Source organism: Zingiber officinale, chromosome 2A (assembly GCF_018446385.1).
Source record: "Zingiber officinale cultivar Zhangliang chromosome 2A, Zo_v1.1, whole genome shotgun sequence".
Lineage (NCBI taxonomy): Eukaryota > Viridiplantae > Streptophyta > Magnoliopsida > Zingiberales > Zingiberaceae > Zingiber > Zingiber officinale.
This window is the reverse complement of record NC_055988.1, coordinates 103514121-103534971: the sequence shown is the minus strand read 5'-3', so window position 1 is coordinate 103534971 and position 20851 is coordinate 103514121. Positions and strand designations below refer to the sequence as shown.

Here is a 20851-nt window from a genome sequence, read left to right as displayed (position 1 = left end):
CATGTTAATAGCTTTTTACTTATTCTGCAACAATAGAGTTCCAATACTCCTGGGGCCTTCTGATATCCAACTCAAAAACCAAAAAACTATTAGGAAGTAGGTCCATTACTTTGCAGGCAGAGATTTGCACCTTCTTCCTTTTTTCTTAGCTTTACCAATATAAGAGATGGTTGATTTTGTCAGATTCATATTAAGATCACTGAAATTGAGAAAAAAAAAACCCTAGATAATGTTAAGGTTTTTTATTTTCATCTATTGCTAATATGAGTGTGTCATCAGCATAACGTTCTCTTGTTGCTTTGAACCGACCCACTGATATACCATTCAGAACCCCATTTCTTCTTCCTAGTAGGATTATTCTGTGCTTCACATCTGTAAATAAGATGAAGAATTGCAGTGAGAGTGGATCTGTGGAGACAAGAGTCTGGGGTATTGTTGAGACAAGAGACATCGGTATGGTCTGTGGAGATAACTTTTTTTCCATCCTTTCAACCATCTAGGTGAAAGACCAAATAGTTTTATAACAGCAAATATGTTTTCCAATTAACTTTGTCAAAGACCTTAAATTTGCTTTTAGTGAGAATGGCCTCTTCGTTATGATGGTGAAGCCAGTTAATTATTTCTGCAGCACACATGGAACTATTTCTTGCCTCGTCTTGCCGAAAAGCAAATTGGTATTTTTATGATAAGTGGTTGAATGGCCTTTTGAAGTCTTTTTGCTAGTACACACAATATGAGTTTGATCATGATGTTCTCCATTGCAATCTGGCGGTAGCAACAGGTCTGGTGGCATTTTCTGTCTTTGGTTTCCATGCGATGTGATATCTGCATAATTTAGTTTTCAGCATCTTTTCCACATTCTGTTTGATAATATCTCAGTAGCTACACATAAAAAAAAATCCATGTTTAAGCCCTCTGGAGTTGGGGATTTAACTTCCTAAGATCCTTTACCAGCACCTCAATCTCCTCAGTACTGAAATGTAGATCAAACACTGTAACTCCAAGTTCTCCTAAACATTTCATCTTTCTGAGAATAACATAATAATCTACTTTTATTTTCTCTGAGTTCTTTATAGATTTGGTGAATTCCTCGATGATCTCATCCTTTTCAGTTATTTGCATTGAATATCGGCATGGATGGTGATTTCCAGTCTCCTATCTAGAGCAATATTTCAAAAGAAGTGTTCCCATCACCCTCCCTTTATTCACCTTATCTTTGATCTAAACCAGTGCACTTCTTTATTCCAAATTTTATCAAGATCTGTTTTAATACTTTATGTGATGTTTGGTTTGGGGTGCAGGAATATGAATGAGAATGAATTTGATAGTAGATTGGAATGGGAATGGATTTAGCTATTCTAATGTTGCTGTTTGATTTATAAGCTAGGATTAGATATGGTTGCCAATACTATTATTTGGTTAGCCAGAGGCTCGAAATATAAATACAACAAATATCATATTTACTCTTAAAATAAATCATAATATTTCTATAAGGTTTCTATACATTTTGTCTCCAAAATTGCTTCTATGGTATTTTGTAATTATTTTTTTATTTGCTATTCCTAATAACTTGAAACATATTTTTTTTTATTATTATTTTGAAATAAAATCAATTTTAATAATTCTGCTTTAGTAACTCCTATACAAATCGAAAGAAAATTAAGTATAGTGGATCGGATTCTTCTAAAATAGAACTTGGGATTATAAATTGTGAGTAATGGAATTCAACATTCTACTAACTCAGTACAAATGAACTTTAGCATATATTTTGACAATTCCAGATCAATGACACGGGCTAAAAAAAATTGTATCAATAAAAGGTAAAAGAACTAGGGAGAAGAGTTACTACTATCACAAAATTTAGAATAATACTCTTCCCTAAAGTCATTTCCATATAACGTAGTAATACAATAAAAAAACTATCATTGTTATCACAAAATCTGCATAATAGCTATCCCCAAGATAGTTTCTACAAAATCCAGCAAGACCATCACAAAACTTGCTATCACAAAATATAGCATAATGGTCATCCCTAAGGTAGTTTTCACAAAATCTAACAAGACCATCACAAAAACTAGAATTGTTATCACAAAATTCAGCATAACAACCATTCCCAAAGTAGTTTCCACAAAATCCAACATCATTATTGACATATTTGAGGAGGGGACAAATAGGCTAACCATATAATTCCTTCTCAACTCTGAAGGAAGATTGAAGAGCACATCACTCTTGTCATTATCTACCGTGAATATATTAGCTGCTTTGAATACATCACCACTAGGAAGGCTAAGGTTCATTAACTCAGCAATTACATCTTTTATTCTTTCTGAAGTCATTTGTTTCCCACAAATTCTCTTATGCTATGATATTTGCAACGGTTGAAAAATTTACATTAAAATCATCCACAAAAGTGTGAAATCTGTTCATGTCGTGTAGTTGTGTCCCAATATTCAAGTGTGCCACTGTTTTTTTTTCTTTGCAACTTTATCTCCAATTGTTAATGGTTTTTATTTTGTAGCTGACTTTGTCACATCAGTATTGTGTGAAGTAGTTAGGCTTGATTCTAATTCAAAATACACATTATTGTCTTCTTCATACTCATTTGAAGAATGGTAGAATACGCCTAGATTTTCACCTCTACTTTCATCATTTTGATAAACTTCCAAATTATGAATCACATCTACATACCCTTGAACAACAGCACCAATAGCTCTATCCCTTCCATTAACTAATTCAAGTTGATTCAAATATGAAAATTTGAAATCCCACATTCCCTTTACCTCTTTGTAAGTTTGCAAAACAGAAAATATACATGATTGAAAAAGCTTAAGGAAATATGAAATAAAAGATTTGAAAGCATAAAAAAATTCGGACACAATATCTAAAATTACTTGACAATAGCTATCAAACCATTGATTTTCACATGCTATTTTTTCTCCATATCATTCCATTGACATCTACTTTACCTACACATGTCATTAATAATATGAAATTGTCTTTAACCACTTGATTTTTGATTCAAGATAAGGTGTAACTTGTTTGGTAAGAGTAGGGATCTTACTTAGCATTCTCCTATGCACCTCAACCATGTAATTACTTTTAAAACCACCATCTGTCTTCCATGAAGGATCATAAGACATATCTTGAAGAGTTGCAATTAATACTTGGACCTCATTGTTTATCCAGAAGCATTTATTTTTCCCACGCCCTCGAACTCTTTAATCTTGCTCCATCTTAATATATAATAATGCCAAATCATTAAAAGTAATGAGTAGAAAGGACCATGGTTACAAAAAACTGTAGCATGTGATACCAAATTTATCATGAAACAAAATTTATTCGATCATAAATAATATATAAACTAAAATAAAATAATTATTGAAATAAATGAATAGTTGTTAAGTTCACATAACAATTGTCTTCTGAAACATGACAAACGTGTTGAAACATTCATGAAAATACAATAACATCATTAACATATCTCCTTGCCCCATAAATGGTTAAGTGATCAAGGATATGATCTTTCTCTCCAATGATTAACATTTCAAGTGCCAACATATTTCTAAACTTGGTCCATTCTTTTGTTGGGTGATACTTGCCATATATTCATCATCTTCTAAGTGTTCATCTTCCATGTCATCTTCTTCAAGTAGTTCCAACTCTTGTGGATCAAAACTCATGTACTTTCGAATCAGATTGTGTAAAAGGCAACACGCTAAAATAATATGCACTTGAGTTTCAATTGGAAAAAATAAGGGGGAAGCTAAATATTTTCCATCCTCCTTTTAGAAAGCCAAAGCATCTTTCAGTCACATTTCTGGCCTTAGAATGTTTCATATTAAAATGTTCTTTGGCTATGTGGTCGGTGATCGTGAAACTCATTTAGATGGGATCGTTGCTCTTGAAAAGGAGCTAAAAATCCATCCGCGTTATAATATCCAGAATTCACCAAATAATAACAACCTTCAAGAATATAAAAAAATGTTTTGCAATAATAATGAGTTTGAATGAAGTTTTACATTGAAAATCTAACTAGCCAAGACCAATTGTACCTTGAGGAACTTTAAGAGCATCAGGCCTAATTATAGCATCTCTAAGCACACGATCATCATATGCAAAACCCTCACATCCAAGTAAAAGATATATAAACTGTATATTTGGACAACAAACACTCCATACATTCGAAGCTATATTTGCTTTTCTAGTGCGATATCAGAGTTTTTATCAAAAGGAGGTGTGACTTTGATTAATGTACTATTTAAAGCACCTAAACAACCCTATCATTTAAATATTTTGAAAAAAAAACAATAAAGAAGGTGGTTTTTTTGTTTCTAATAAATTATAATTTCAAGAAATACAAATGCAAAGTTCCTTGAAACACCGCCAACGATTGTCTTGACAATCTTCAGTAAAGAACTGATTTTTTAAGCAAAATGGAATGCAGTTTCAAGGTTACTAGAAAACAACTATTAAAATGACGAATGATAGTTTCTCCACTTTGTAAAAATAGTAGACTTATTGTCCTATTTTTTTGTGGTGAGCCAAAACATACACAAAAATTGCAACTACTTCTTGTAGAGACATATTTTTGGTGTCTTTTAAATCTCTAATATCTCTTATCATCTCACATAATATTCCAAAAGTGCGTCTATCCATTTGAAGCTCACTAATACAAGCAATATCAGATGAGTCTAAACACTCAATTCATTCTCAAGCCTTTTCTCTTCTTTGGCTTTAAGTGGAGGTCTCATAATATGCAAATGCATCAACAATAATCAGTACCACAACATATACAACACTGAACAGTTCACCGTTGATACTATAATCCGAATATTTCGAATTATTTTGCATCTTCTACTAGCATAACATATACAGCACTGAACACGTTCACCATTGATGGTATAATCCGAATATTTTGAATTGTTTTGCGTCTTCTACAAGCAGTAAGAATACATGTCATTATCTTCTACATGACAATAAAGATAAATTAACATAAAGGGTTACATACAGAATTATTAATTAAGCTCCTGCAAAAGTTTGAAAAACTAAATAAAATGTTACGGAACCTAAACAAGACATGATTATTAAACTCCCGTATATTGGAAGAGATGATATTACTAACATAAGTTTCTTAAAAAAATAAAACTTACGTGTATTGAAAAAATAACCACTAAAAATTAAATATTCATTATTAAATGTCCAAAAAACTCAATTCAACCCCAATCCCACTAATCTTGAATCCGTCCATTATGTATAAGGTAGAATTATAAAAAAAAATACATTCTTTAATGATAGTAGCATAAATTACTCACAAACAAGATACGAAAAAAAAAGAGAAATCGGCTTGAGATTTCGTTGAAGATGGGTCTTGATGCAAGATATGAAGGAGATGGTCTACAAATGGAAACAAAAATGAAAAGCTGAAGAAAAAAATGGGTGTATCGAAAACAACCACTAAAAAAAATCTTGAAACCATACACATCCTTAAACACCATGAAAGCCCACTTAATCCAATCCCAATCCCACAAATGTTGAAACCATACACCTTGTAAAAGTAATTATATCGGGATTCACTCATCCAAAAATTCCCAAGATTAAGTTCAAAGATTGAACTTTCCTAGATTTAGCAATGAATTTCTCCTTAACCAAATAAAAAAAAATGGAACTGAGGTCTATCAAAAGCATTCATGGCTATAGTAAAACTTAATCTCTAAATTGAGAAAAACAGTAAAATTCCAACAAGCAGATATCAACATACATAAGTTAATAACTGACGCTATTAATCCAGATCCAAAATGTACTCAAAAGAATATTGCAAATAGAGAGGGAGGTTAGTTTCTGATCTAACAGAAACTGTACGAGGATAGATATGCCAGTTGAAACGAGACTCGGAATCTAGAAAGCAAGAGAGAAGATATATATAGGAAGATGTAATAAGATAAAATTGGGAAAATATGTAGGCTTTTAAGGAAAAAATGCAAAATATTTTTACAAGATAGGAAATATGAAAAGAAAAAAAAACAAAACCTATTTGAGATTTGAAGATGGAGCAAATAAAGAAACGAGATTGCTCCTTGGTAATTGTTGTGAGGAGAGAAACGAGCTTTCCAGTAACGAGATGAGATGATAGAGATGATAGAGAGCACTAGATGAGATGATAGAGATAATATAGAGCACTGGAATGAATTAGGGCAAAAAAAGAAAAGACGTGTAAAGAGATGGGAATGAATTTTAAACCCACCACTTTAATTGGGTTTTGTCCATTTAAGATTACTTGGGAATGATTCCAAAATTATTATTCCCAAACCTATTAACCAAATACTTAATATTTCTATTATTCTATTAACTCATTTCCAAACCCCTAAACCAAACGTTATCTAAGCCTTTTATATTTCTCTTCCTTTGATCTCTTAGATAACCCCACTTAGGAAGGGTATTAATTTCATCCCATATCTGCTTTTCACCCTCCTCCCATCTTTCATCTGCTTGTCCCACTTTTTCAAAGTAATCCTTAGCTGTCTGTGTTTGAAACCCCATTTACCAGCTGCATTTTCATTTGGTGCTGAAATCTGTCAATTGCCTTTCACCGTATCTTACCAGCTTTTCCAGTTATTCTAAATCTTAAATGTTGAGATTTAATAGATTGATGACCCCTAGTTGTTAACAAGGTTGGTAGGTGGTGAGAAAGTTGTGATTGCAACACTGAAACCCATCTAATTTTTGCAAATATAGGAGTATTTTGCAAATTACTCCAAGAATATGATGAACCTTCACATGGGAGTTCCTCAATGTCAAGTTTGGAAAGCCACTCATTGAATAATCTGAATGCTTTATTCCATTGCCATAATCTGACTCTAGAGGGTGCTGCTATATGTGAGCATTGAAGTAGAAGATTGACACTATCAATCTGCAGGATCTTCCATGATAATAAGGAATACTTTCCAATGCTGCTTGACTTAGGAATCTTGTTAGCTCTCTTCGCAGCATTCCTAATTGAAGAGTTTTTCCATTGGAAGTGATAATGCAAGAGCTCCAAACTTTCTACCATCTTCCTGTTCATGGTCAGGGTGCATTTGTATTCTCCAAATCCAGAAAGTGCTTTGCAAACCCCAGGTAGCAAATCATTGGGTTTAGAAACCCATAGGCACCATGCCTTTCACTCAAGACTGTGTAGACATCTACTCCATTTAGAATCTCTTCCACTTCTGAGTTATGTGTTGACCATTTGAGCTCCACCTTGAGGCACTTAAAGGCTCTCCACTTCTTCTGTTTCTGTTGACCATCTGAGTTCCATCTCGAGGCCTCAGAAACTTGCCCAGTAAAGACTAGTTTGGTAGATGATTCGTGGAAAATATGCATATATATTTTAGTCAGAGTTTCTACTCTTTTAGTAAAGTTAATGGATTAATCTTTGACTCACTGCTGAAGCTTCAAAGCAGCATATGGATGCTGTTTCATAATACATCTCATTTGTTCTATTTTTGGTGGATTGGTGTTATAGCAACAACAGTTTCCTTTTGGCATACCTTAGCATTGATTTCAAGGCAAATATAAATATATTTTCAGTCAAAATCTACTTATTGTTCTATTATATTTGATTGACTGATCATTTACCCAAAAGCTCACGCCGTTAGGATTCTATTATGCTTTCACATGGTCTCAATTAGTTTCTTTGGGACACACCACTGTGATGCTCAACTGTGTTTTATCAGTTGCTGCCAGTACCAGATATACTTGGTAGTTCTGATTTCTCTCAGTTTTCTTCTGCCGTTGCTTTGGAGCTTTATCCGCCAACTCTTCGACTTTCATTTTGTTTTCTCCCTGCATCCATGAACAAGGTATCGTGTGATAGATCGCTGTGCATCGACTGCAGCTGCTGTGTTTCTCTGTAAACTTACCGCTGTTTTACTACATAATCGAGTGAATTGTATGCCTTGTCTGTGTATCGATATAAGCACTCGTGTGGTGTTTTTCGATTCGATAATGAATAATGTTATGATCATTCTCATTGCTCGTTTGGACTTTTCCTGAAAAATTATTGATTTTCCATTATTATTATTATTCATATCAGATATTAGTAGTGTATAATGTGTGTGTAGTTTGAATGTTTATACCAGCGTGAATTGTTAATGTGACTTCAATTGGAAATTAAAAATTCATCGGATCAACTAAGCGAGACATGAGACTGTCGAGCATTATTTGCTCGACTAAAGGGTTAGCTTTAGTCGGCTTAGAAGTTTCGGTCAACTAAAATTTGAACCTATTCTATTCCCATCTGAACTTGTCAATGTGGGTCTCAAACTCGGATGAAAAAGAGCTAGAGTTGTGTGTTGGATTCTCAATTAGTATGGACTGATTGCGTGTTAGGTAGTCAGTCAATTGAACTTTTAAATAAATATTTATAATGTTGTTGTATTGGATGCCCATTTATCATCATCCTATAATTAGTATTGGATGCTCATAGTAATATCATGTTCATATGAGCAACAACAATAACCAAGTCTTATCTTATTATATAAGTGTGACCAGTTATATAAGTCATGTTATAGTTTTATCCTTTATTATACCATTATTTATATTAAATAAATTTTATTTTATTTTATTATTACTAGTTAACTAAGTGTTATGTGGTTTTTCTTATTTGATGTACATGTTTGTCATAGTTTCACGTCACCTGATTGGAACATTTATTGGTCATCTACGTACATGTCCTCTTAAACATTTTCTAGAGTTTTTTTAATAGGTGCAACTTCAACTTTCTCTTTGATGTTTTCTTTGCTTATCTTATTAATCCTTATATGTTCGTATATTTACCTTAATATTTTCATTTCTTCGATTCTCATCTTTTAATCATGTTTGCTAGTCATAATGAATATTTAGTTTCATATAACACAAGTGTAATTGTCATTTATAACATTATTTTTCATCTTAGAGACGTTTTTACGATCATAAAGAATACTTGGCATTTTTTTCATTTTAACCAACTTATTTGTTTTTTTATGTAATATCTCTCTTAATTACTATCATTTTACAAATACATTAGAGTAACATTCTTTTACTCATGTGTCATAATGAATATTTAGTTTCATATAACACAAGTTTAATTGTCATTTATAACATTGTTTTTTCATCTTAGAGGTGTTTTTACGATCATAAATAATACTTGACATTCTTTTTCATTTTAATCATCTTATTTGTTTTTTATGTAATATCTCTCTTAATTACTATCATTTTACAAAAATAATTCTAAATAAATTATAAAATCTTCTATGTAAATTTAAGATTTTAAACATTTTTAATATTTTTATAGCCATCTCATATTAAAATTGAACAAATTTATTAAGTATAATTTTTTATTTAAAGGTAAACTGATTTATTGTTGTGTAATGAAAGTTCATATTGTTAAAAATATGAGAAAATGGTTTCCAAATTTATAATTTTAGCTCAAGTCGCAAACTTTAAAATTGTAAAAAATAAATAAATTTACAATGCTTAAATCGATTTATAAATTAGTTCGACGAGAAATGTTGAGAATTTTTTTATGATTAATTTAAACATAATATGAGTTTGTAATACTTAATATACATACTAATTTATAAATTAGCTTGCGTTTCGAAAATAAGGACTAGGTTGAAATTTAAATGGGCAAGAGATTTTGCTAACAACTGGAAACTATTTAAACTATGTGGACAAATGACATTTTCACAGAGATCATAAATTTTGGAAGAAAAAAAATAAGATGTCCGAGCAAGCGAAAAATAAGAAAATAACTGATATACTCAAAATAATTATGTATTTATAAAATATCATCTCAATTATTTCTATTTTATTTTTTAATTTATTTCTATTATTCTATGACCGAATCTAGAGGTGTAATCGAGTCGACCCGAGTCGAACTCTTGAATGTTTGAGCTTGACTCGTTTATAATCGAGCCGAGTTCAAGTTTTATTTAACGAATATATTCATGACTCACGAGCTTATTCGATCTTTTATCGAACTTAAACGAACTTAATAAATTTAAATATTCATTAAAAATTAAATTATATATTTAGAGAAAATTATAATATTATTATTAAAATTTATAATTTTATTCTAATAAATAAATTTAATATATTTATTTATATTCTTCATAAGTAGAGTGTAAAATCTATAAATTCAATATAAAAAATATTATTTTTTTATTTAAAAATTACTTAATGAGCTTAACGAACATATTCATTCATTAAACAAGCTCAAACGAATTTTTATTGAATCAAACTTCAAATAACTCACGAACGACTTAATTCATTTACACCTCTACTCGAATCAAATGGGATCTAGCAGATCTATTCATTCTATCAGTAAAAAAAAAAAAAAATACCGGAGGGAGGGCATGCGCCACCAAAATATTAAGTTTCTGAAAATCAGATAAACTTCAGTGAAAATGATTTATTTTCCTAATCTATATATTTAGTATTTGACGGCAGCCGTCGCAATCTTCGGGCGACCAATGGCAAGTCTCCGCACTCACCCCTCATCTCCGGCTACCCTTCTCTTTCGCCGGCCCAGCTTCCGCCCCAAGTCGCGCTCCCGAATCTCGCTCTCTCTACCCGGCGATTGCTCCTCCCCTTCTTCCGCATCTCCAGGTCGGTAGTTCTTCCTGTTTCCCTCCCTCAATTTGTCTTCTTTCGGATTTCTTTCCGAGCATTGCTTCGCAAGCCCTAGCATTATCTGTCACTTCGAAGGCTGACTCTCAACCATTATAAGATGGGCTTTCTTGATCATTTTATCCGCTCACCTCCCGGAATGAGTGGAGCGGAAGTTTGCGTTAAAGATTTTTGGTTGTAGAATTGTCCAGTCTTAGTATCAATATTATGTTCATTGATATTGTTTTCGTCAAATTGTCTCTAAGATAAGAATGAGAACGACCATTTTTCAAAGTAATTTTTAGAAAAAAAAATGATAACATGTATAATGTGTTGCCATGTATGATTAGATTAAGCAAATGGTGAAATGGGATAATGTCGTTGTCTTTTTCCCCTGGTTGATGTTGCTGCTTTTGTAAGGGCTCTTGGTTGGTGCACACAACAGTGCATTTACCTGTTTAACTAAGAGACTGGTCCATAGGCTATGAGCCATGCTTCTCTGGCACCATGTCTGTTGTGACTGAGAAATAATAGCCGATACCTCATGAGGTTGGTGATCTGTTGACCCATCGATTTTTTGCTGGAAGAGGAATGACATCAACAGCACAAAACCTGCAAATGAGAAAGGAATACGGAATGTGCTTGATCGATTGGCACTTTGACACTCAAATCGGACCAGACTTTGAGCACATTAAATTTAAGCAAAAAGGGGAAGATTGATTACATGACATTATTGAGAGTGTTTTTATTGATGCAAAATTTGAACAACGCCAACTGTTTATTTGTTAATCCGCATGCCTAGAGCTAGTGAACCTTGTTATTTGCTAACTTGCATGTTTGGAATTGATCTCGTTGTGTGATAATCCATGGATTTACATTGAGATGCATATTAAATACAAGCTAATGGATTAAGTCAATTGTTTGAACACCTAGCAAAAGCGGTGAAGATAGCTTTTATAACAAAGCTCTATAATTGCCATTTTAACTAAACTTTCTATTGTGCAATTACTACTTTTAGGTAATCAGTAATACCTGGTGGGGCTTTCTATTGTCGGTGTTAGAACACTGACCATTGGATTTTGATCTAGCTTAGCGATTGAACAAGCTCTTGATGTAAACTTTTTTGGACTTGGGTTTGGGCTCAAATCAATATTCCTGGACCTCAACTCCTGACCTCATCAATACCACTAAAAACTAGCCACTTACTAGGATGACTTATACCTTGTGACTCATACCATTTAAGATTTGTAACTCTTAGCTACTTCATGGTTATTTATACTGATTTGGGTATTATAATAATGGTTTGATGTTGCACCAAGAAGGCTTTGAGCCTGGTGCATTAGAATTTTAGTTGATTTTATACTCAGGCTTTGTTTCCAATTAAGGCATTGAAAAACCATCCTTTCTGATCAAATAATTGGCATTTCCAGAATAATTTTTAACTAATTAGGTTCCATCACAACATAGCCACCAAAAATCTGGTAGACTTTTGGAACTTTTTTTTTTAAATTTTATTTACTGCAATCGGTCTTGTCAATTGCCAATGAGTGTGAAAATGCCTCGCTGACCTCTCCCATATAAAAGAGGTTGCGCTAGGGCAAATGCCCCTTGTGATTTACCCCCTTCCAGAGTTTATGGGGCCAGCCTAGAGGGGCCGCTAGGGTGACAGCTTCACCTTTTGTTGCAATGAATCACATCTTTTAGTAGAACATATATAATTAGCTAAATAAATTTTGGCTCTTGTATTTTGTGGATGAACCAATATGAATGATTCTTTTCAGGATTCATGATGTATGAGCTCCATCAAATATTCTTGTTGTCTTATAATTTTGTCCATTATTGGGCAGGGAGGAAATTACTCTTACCATTGTTTCCGTGAGGGAATTTTACTATTCAGTTCGGAGGAATGCTTTTTTAATAAGACTTCGACCGTCCTAATTCCTAAACTTGTTTATACATAAACCAACAAAGTAATTAATTTAACCTTGGTGTTATTTATAAGGAAAGGGGCTTCTATCAAAATATGCTTTCGTTTTATAGCCATCATAACGTATTCACCATTTCATGGCATTGAGTATATGATTAACATTTTCTGGCCTCTAAAGTACGTTTCTAATTTTTGGTATCAGGACTAGTAGATGCTGCTGGACTAAAAAGAGCATCTCCTGGTGCACTTGGGCAGAGTGATTTATTAATTGTGGGCCCTGGTGTTCTTGGCCGCATTGTAGCTGAAAAGTGGCAAAAGGTTGGTTGAAGTACTTGAAAAAACTACTTGACCTCATGCCATTTATAATTTCCATTATCTATGATACACATCTGAATGGTTTGATCTAACTTATTTTTTTTCATTCATAGATTTGAATCCACTCAGAGGGTACTCAAAGTAGATTTACCTAAAAATTTGAATCTACAATTGAGAGCAGTAATGATCACAAAGACTTGCAAATTGTGATTTCAACAACAAAAGTCGCCATCTAGTTTGGTGGTTACTTCTCCCTTGTGTGTCCCAATTTTTATTCTTCAAGGCCTTTTCTAAGTCATGTTAGTGCCATTTGTCATACAAGTTAATTTGATCGCAGCCGAAACTAATCTGACCGCTATAACTTTTAATCTGTAATCTCAGTCTAGAAATGACTTGAAAATGTGTATAATTATCACCCAAATTTACCACTAATATCTTGCTTGGTTCAGTAAAATTTCTGAAACTTTTTCCATTTCTTATAAAACTCTTATAAAACAGAATTTGTAAGTTGTAAAGATAAATAAAAAAACTATTTAGAATTGATTTTTTTTACATAATTAAATTTATTAGCAGTGAATTATGGGAAAATATTTATTTTTTATTTTCAATAATTTTATTTTATTTTCTGAAAATTGCAAACTGAAAATAGAAAATTTTCAAGTAATTGATGAAAAGGACAGTCTGCTGATTGACTTGTCAAAAAATTGAGCTTCACATTAAATTCTCTAAAGTTGAAAATCAATTGTAAATAAATTGTTTCTGTAAAATTTCCATGCCAGTCTCTACTGCAAGTTTGCTTATTTTAAGATATTCAACAATATTGACAGATCCGTACTTTTTATATAACGTTCTCGTTTCTTGTTTTTGTAGGAATCATATTTGCATTGCCATGAAGCATCATTTTTTTGCTTAATAATTTTCTGTTGATGCAAACTTCAGATTGTTCAACTACTATATCAAGCTGTTTTCAGGGTGGTATGATTTTATAAATCTCATTGATGACTAGGAGCACCTAGGTTGTCAGATTTTGGGACAGACTATGACATTTGATCATCATGATGAATTGATCAAACTTGGCATCATTCCTTCTTTAAGAGGATCTGAACATAACTACAAATTTCCTTATGTTATATTCTGCGCTCCTCCATCTCGAACATCAGATTACCCCGGTGATGTCAGGTGCACATTATAATGTAGTTTTAACTTCTAAATTGAAAACCTTGTCAACACGTAAAGCAGGATGCAATATGTTTAATTTGCAGAGTTTCTTATGTCTCATTAACTTAAAAGTTCGTCTTGGGTTGCAACTTTTTATCTTCTAATGAACATGATGTTAAATAATGAAGACTTTTATGAACTCATTTGCATGAAACCAGATTTGATGTCATTGGATGAAATGGACTTTCATTCCATGCTAACAGTAAACTCTTCTGTCACATACACGAAGGGAAGGTGATGTAGTGCCTAGAAAAAATGAACCTCACACAGGAGGGAATTTGACAGAGAAAAAAAAAATAAAATTGGCATTATCAAAAGTCGACCATTACTTAGAAGAATGGTTACTTTAATAGACTGGGCTCTACATCAAACGAGGAAGCATTCAATAAAGTAGAACAATAACTACTATTAATTGTCTACCATGTCAGAGGTGACTTACCAAATAACAACTAATAACTACTATTAATTGTCTACCATGTCAGAGGTGACTTACCAAATAACAACTAATTACCAAATGACTCTAACCAAACCAAAATGTAAAAATAAGAACTTAAAATTAAATTGTTTTCTCATTGCATCATTCTTCCCCACCAAGAAGAATTTAATTCTGTCATAATAAGGAGATTAAGGTTTGTGGCACCTCACATAGGTACAAAGTAGGGTTCCAGTGTAGATGGATTGAGCAATTATTGCTCAATTTCTTCAAGTAACTAAGGAGCAGGTATCGTCATTGATCTCCAAAAGTCCCTCTAATAAATTAGGTACTTTGGGTATTGTCATGGAGAACTAACCCAATTATGAGTTTTAAAAGCAATCTTTCTCCATTATAGAATAATGATCACTGTGCATACGTTATCTAAGTGACGGACATGGGTAAGGTGCATAAGGGGAGTGAACTGTGGGTTGCTCTGGGAGTTGCATCCCTCAAAAGTAAGCTTGACTTGACACTTCCATATGATTCACAAAAAGATTATTGCGACCCTAATGATGGAAGCTTGGGAACCAGGAGTACATTGATCCTTTAGCCAACATTGAATAATTATGAAATTGTGCCCCTTGGCGCGCATATTGACTCCCGAACCACTTTGATGAAAGAGAAATGGCACAAAGGTGTTCCCTAAACTTGATTGCACATATGAGACACAATTCAGATCTACTCCATGCCGAGCTAGTCACATTTAGTGAGTAGCTTATCTTGATCTAGAAGCCAATTTGAATAATTTTAATTTTTTTGTATTGTTCAATAATCAGTTAATACTTTGATGGAAGGATTATGTTGCTTATTGATCTCTTATGATGCTTCAAGTTTACTAATGCCTATTTTCTCTTGCTTGATCATTATGTTTTTGTTATTTCACCCTCAAATTCTAACTTCGAAAGTTGCATGGTATAACTTAAACTGATGGGTATGACCACATGCAGATTAGCAGCATCGAACTGGAGTGGTGAAGGTTGCTTCCTGTTGACATCAAGTTCTGCTTTATATGATTGCAACGATAATGGCTTTTGCAATGAGGTTGTTCATGCAAAATGATATACTCATATTTTTTCATACTATAACAATAACTACCAAGCCTTGTCCCACTAGGTGGGGTCGGCTATATGGATCATTTTATATCATTGAGTTCTATCTCCTATTATATCATCATGTATACTTAAATAAATTTTATCTTGTTTTATTGTTGCTAACCAAATCTTTTTTGGTCTTTCTCCTCATTTGATATGTGTGTTTGTCATAGTTTCACATTCCTTAACTGGAGCATTTGGTCATTCAAGTACATATCTGTACCATTTTAAATGTGTCTCTCAAAGTTTTCCCTCAATAATGCAACTCCGACTTTCTCTCTAATGCTCTCATTTCTTATTCTGTCTATTCTCATTTGTCCACATATCTACCTTAACATTCTCATCTCTGCAATTCTCATCTTTTGCTCATGTGCTCGAGTCATAGCCCAATATTCAACTCCATATAACATAACAGGTCTAACTGCGGTTTTGTAGAATTTTTCTTTAAGTTTTAGAGATACTTTACGGTCATATAAAACACTTGACGCTCTCCTCTATTTCAACCATCCCGCTTGTATTCTATGTAAGACATCTCTCTCAATCCCTCCATCATTTTGCAAAAATGATCCTAAATATCTAAAGCTCTCGGTTCCTAGCAACTCGTCATCTCCTATTATGTCTAATATTGCTAAACTTCAATTTCATATATTCCATCTTTATTCTATTAAGCCTAAAATTTTTCCCTTCTGGTGTTTCCCGCTAAGATTTTAGTTTAACATTTACTCCTTCACGTGTTTTATGTACCAAAACAATATCATCTGCAAACAACATACACCACAGTACTGTGTTTTGAATGTGTGCAGTAAGTTCGTCCATAATTAGTGAAAAAAGATAGGGACTTACAGCTGATCATTGATATAACCATATCTTTATTGGAAATGCTTTAGTTATTCCTAATTAGTTCAATATATGTTACGTCAACATCTCTTTTTTATAAAATTCTCTATATAATTTCTCTTGGACTCTATTATAAGTTTTTTCTAAGTCAATGAATATCATGTATGGATCTCGTTTTTGCTCTCGATATTTTTCAATCAATTGTCTAAGAAGATGTATAACTTCTATGATTGACCTTTCAGGCATGAACCCAAATTAATTTTCGGTCACTGTGGTCTCCTTAATCTTTTTTCTATTACTTTTTCTCAAAGTTTCATGATATGACTCATTAATTTAATACCCCTATAGTTTGCATAATTTTGTACATCTCCCTTGTTTTTTTATAAAAAAACTAGAGTACTTATCCTCCATTGATCAGACATATTTTTTCGTTTTCAATATCTTGTTAAATAATTTTGTAAGACATTCAATACTTTGTTTCCACACCTTTATTGGAATTTAAACCTTATTCTATTTCTGAAGTTTGAATTCTACGATAAAAATTTAAATTTCTATACTCATTTGATCTACTTAAATTACCCAAGTTAAGTTGGTCACCTAAACCTTCATTAAAAAGTTGATGAAAATACATCTTCCATCGCTCTTTTATTTCTCTATCGTTTACCCAATTACATTCATCTTTAGTACATTTTATTTGATTAATATTTCTTGTCTTCCTTTCTCTCACTTTAGCTATTCTATAAATATCTCTTTCTCCTTCTTTTTATCCAATTTTTGATATAATCATTCAAATGTTTCATTCTTTGCTTCATTCACTACTCTCTTACCTTCTTTCTTGGCTATTGTATATTTTTTTTAAGTTTTCTTTGTTCTTACAAATATATAATTCCTTATAAGTTATTCGTTTTTCCTTCACTTTCTCTTGTACTTTCTCATTCCACGCCAAGATTCCTTACTTATTGGTACATGTCCTTTTGACTCACCGAGTATACTCTTTAGCTACTATTTTTAACTTTGATGTCATTTTATCCCATGTTATATTAAAATTACTATATATTTCACCTAATGCGTGTACTCCTACTTTCTCCTTAAATATATTTTATTTCTTATTCTTTAACTTCCACTACTTAATTCTAGTAATCGTATATATTTTCTTTCTATTGATACTATGTTTGAGGCATATATCAAGCACTACTAACCTATGTTGGGTAGTTAAGCTTTCTCTAGGGATGACCTTGTAATCTTTACAAATCTTTCTGTCATTCTTACTAATCATAAGAAAGTCAATTTGTAATTTATTATTCCCACTTTTGAACGTGACTAAGTGTTCTTCTCTTTTCTTAAAATACGTATTAGCTAATATAAGGTCATATACTATCGCAAAATCTAATATAGTTTTTCCTTCATTTCTCGTTCCAAACCATAACTTCATGTACCCTCTTATATTCCTCATTTTTCACTCTGACATGCCCATTTAGATCACCTCCTATTAAAATCATTTCATTTGGCGGAATGTTTTATAATATCTCATCTAAGTCGTCCCAAAACTTTGATTTAGTAGCTTCATCTAATCCTATTTGCGGTGCATATACGCTAATTATGTTCATTGTTTCTTTCGTTACTATTAGCTTAAGGGCTATAATTCTATCTCTTTTCTAACTACTCCTACAATTTCATCCTTTAATGAATTCATCCTTTAACAAACTATTTACAACAATACTTACTCCATTTTCTGTGTACCATAATTTAAAACCCCAGTTCTCTATCAGTTTTGTCTTCTCGCCTACCCATTTTGGCACATGTACATACAAAATACTAATTCTTTTCCTAATCATCGTATCTACTACCTCCATTGATTTAGGGTTCCTATGTTCCATGTTTCAAATCTTAGATTATTAGTTTTCCTATCATATCTGTTCTTATTCAACCTATGGTGTAAGAATTTTTGCATATTTAACACTACATTCAAGTTCTCATGAAGATATAGCGGTCCTTGCCGATACATTATAGTGCAATGCGAACTCTTGCATATTTAGCACTACATCCGAGTTCTGAGGAACAACCTAACGCAACCCTTCTCTTTTATCCAAGCTTGGGACACCATGATTAGTTCGTCACGGGCGGAGTTAAACCCTAAACCATATTTTTTCATACTACATGATTTTAAGTTCTCTGAATTCTTTTATTTCTTGAGATCAAAAGAAAGTTATTCTTTTTTAGTAATAATTGCTTCTCTTGCTGAACTATAACCGTTTCATCCCAACATTTAGCAAATATCAAATGTTGAAAAAGGGATAGCTAAATACTTTGTAACACTTTCCATATGTACCAGTTTACGAGTGTATATTCAGTATTCATATTTTGTATTTTTTATGTAGGACTCTCCTCTTGTAGCTATTGGTAGAAGCCCTCGGACTGATATCCTTCTAAGAGCAGAAAAAGAAACTCTGGATGTTGGGGGTTGCGTTGTGAGGCTAGCAGGCCTGTACATATCCTTTGATCTTCTCTTGGATTGTGGTGCAACGATTTCCTTGGTTTAAAAATTAAGAATCTCCACAAGACGAAACCAAATCCACTATGATTGATTTCATGACTTGCAATAGTTGATATTTATGGACTGCTTCAATGCTTTGTTCTTAACTATTTGTACAAAGAAGATAGAGGTGCCCACACTTACTGGTTGGAGAAAGGAATAGTTGATGCTCGTCCTGATCACATGGTGAACCTTATTCATTACGAGGTTATTATTCTTCCCGTTATCTTCATTATATGACATCCTTAGGATTTTTCTCCATTCACTACATTTATAAAATAATCCTATATGGTTTCATTTAAGCTTTTCCTCAATGACGTTTTGAACTTATGGCTAAATCATGATCGATATGCATGGCTCCATGTCCACCAACAGAAAGAACAATGTTTCCCTTTTTTTTCTCCTTTTTTTTTTTTTTTTTGCCCCCGGGGGCAGGTGCTGTGATTAGGCCTTCTAGGCATCTGGAGTTCAAGACTAAGCTGATGCGTATTGTAGGTGATTTTTTCCTTAATGGATAGCAGATCCGAGAACGCTAATGGGTCTCCACGTGCACTTACTGATTTATTCTGATGACTAGCGGGAAACTTCTGTAGAGTTGGGTAGTCAACCTAGGATTAGTCGAACCGAAGGCTTGGATACTTGGTGCCAACTAAAAAAAATATTTCCCTTATTTTTTTCTTTCCATTTCTATTTGTTTTTCCTTTTTCTCCTTTAGAAAGCGCTTAGATCTCCCTTATCACTGATTTACTTAGGATTTATAATTTTTACATTGCAGGATGCAGCCTCCCTTGCAGTTACTATCATGAAAAAGAAGCTTCGAGGCCAAATTTTTCTAGGCTGCGACAATCATCCCGTATCGAGGTCTAGTTACAAGGACATTTTCTCTTCACGACCCATCATTAAACATTTTCTTCCAGTCAAATTTTGTGCAGTAAAATTGTTTTGCCATTATATTCATACATTCATCAGCAAATGTCCTTGATGCAGGCAAGAAATTATGGATTATGTTAACCGAAGTGGAAAATTTAGCAAAAAGTTCGCGAAGTTTATAGGCAAGTTTCTGCACTTCTGGGCACGCACGCCCTCTTGAACTTGAAGTATCAATTACTAGTCATCCATCTCTTATTTGACTGTCTTTATATTTGATTAGCAAGTGAAGGTCCACTGGGGAAGAGGATGAACAACTCAAAAACACGCGCTGCACTGGGATGGGAGCCAAAGTTCTCAAGCTTCCCAGTATTTCTTGGGCTGAGCGTGTGATAATTCAACCTAGAACAAAATAATGTGTGTTTAATTACCTATCATGATAGGTCAGGTAACACCAAACCTGAGACGATCGGTCATGTTCATTGATCGGGGGAAAATTTAAGTCAAATGAATTGGTTTGTATTGAATTACAAGACTGCTTTGACAGTTATTATAGAACTCTGGAGTGTGCGATTAACCAATGGATACTCTAAATTTTAGTTTTGAGTTTAATTCAAAATTTAACCAATTAAAGAATGTTTGTTTGTTTTTCCTTTTTCCCAATCTACAAAAAAAGAAATCTGAATTTAAATATCAATAGTTTAGAATTTGTATCTTTCATGAAACTGAAAACGAATTATTAGCATAGACTTTGTAAAAATAAGCATAGATTTGGATTTTAAAAATAAGTTTTTGTTTTATAGAATTTGAGTTGAGATATTATAGAATACAGATTTTTGTAAGTTCATAAATCTCAAACTTTGCAATAACTTTTTATTAAAAAAATTGAATTGGTGTTGCAGAAATGACTGATGGGAGTTTACCTGATGCATCCGCCTTTCATTTGGTCTCTTTGGAGACAT

General features: G+C 32.9%; 1 protein-coding gene across 2 annotated transcripts; it reads left to right on the top strand.

Annotated features, from left to right (window-relative positions):
* Nucleotides 1-10461: 10461 nt before the first annotated feature.
* On the top strand, nt 10462-20470 carry LOC122041798. Of its 2 annotated transcripts, XM_042601612.1 has the most exons (9): nt 10463-10626; nt 12756-12871; nt 13875-14047; nt 15509-15602; nt 18868-18978; nt 19140-19229; nt 19798-19883; nt 20010-20074; nt 20173-20470. In XM_042601612.1, exons 1-9 carry the CDS (start codon nt 10491-10493, stop codon nt 20280-20282), a joined length of 981 nt encoding a protein of 326 aa, XP_042457546.1. In that variant the 5' UTR covers nt 10463-10490; the 3' UTR covers nt 20283-20470. The 2 variants fall into 2 exon arrangements, with proteins under 2 accessions (XP_042457547.1, XP_042457546.1); XM_042601613.1 differs by lacking the exons at nt 18868-18978; nt 19140-19229 and having other exon boundaries at nt 10462-10626.
* The last annotated feature ends 381 nt before the right edge of the window (nt 20471-20851 follow it).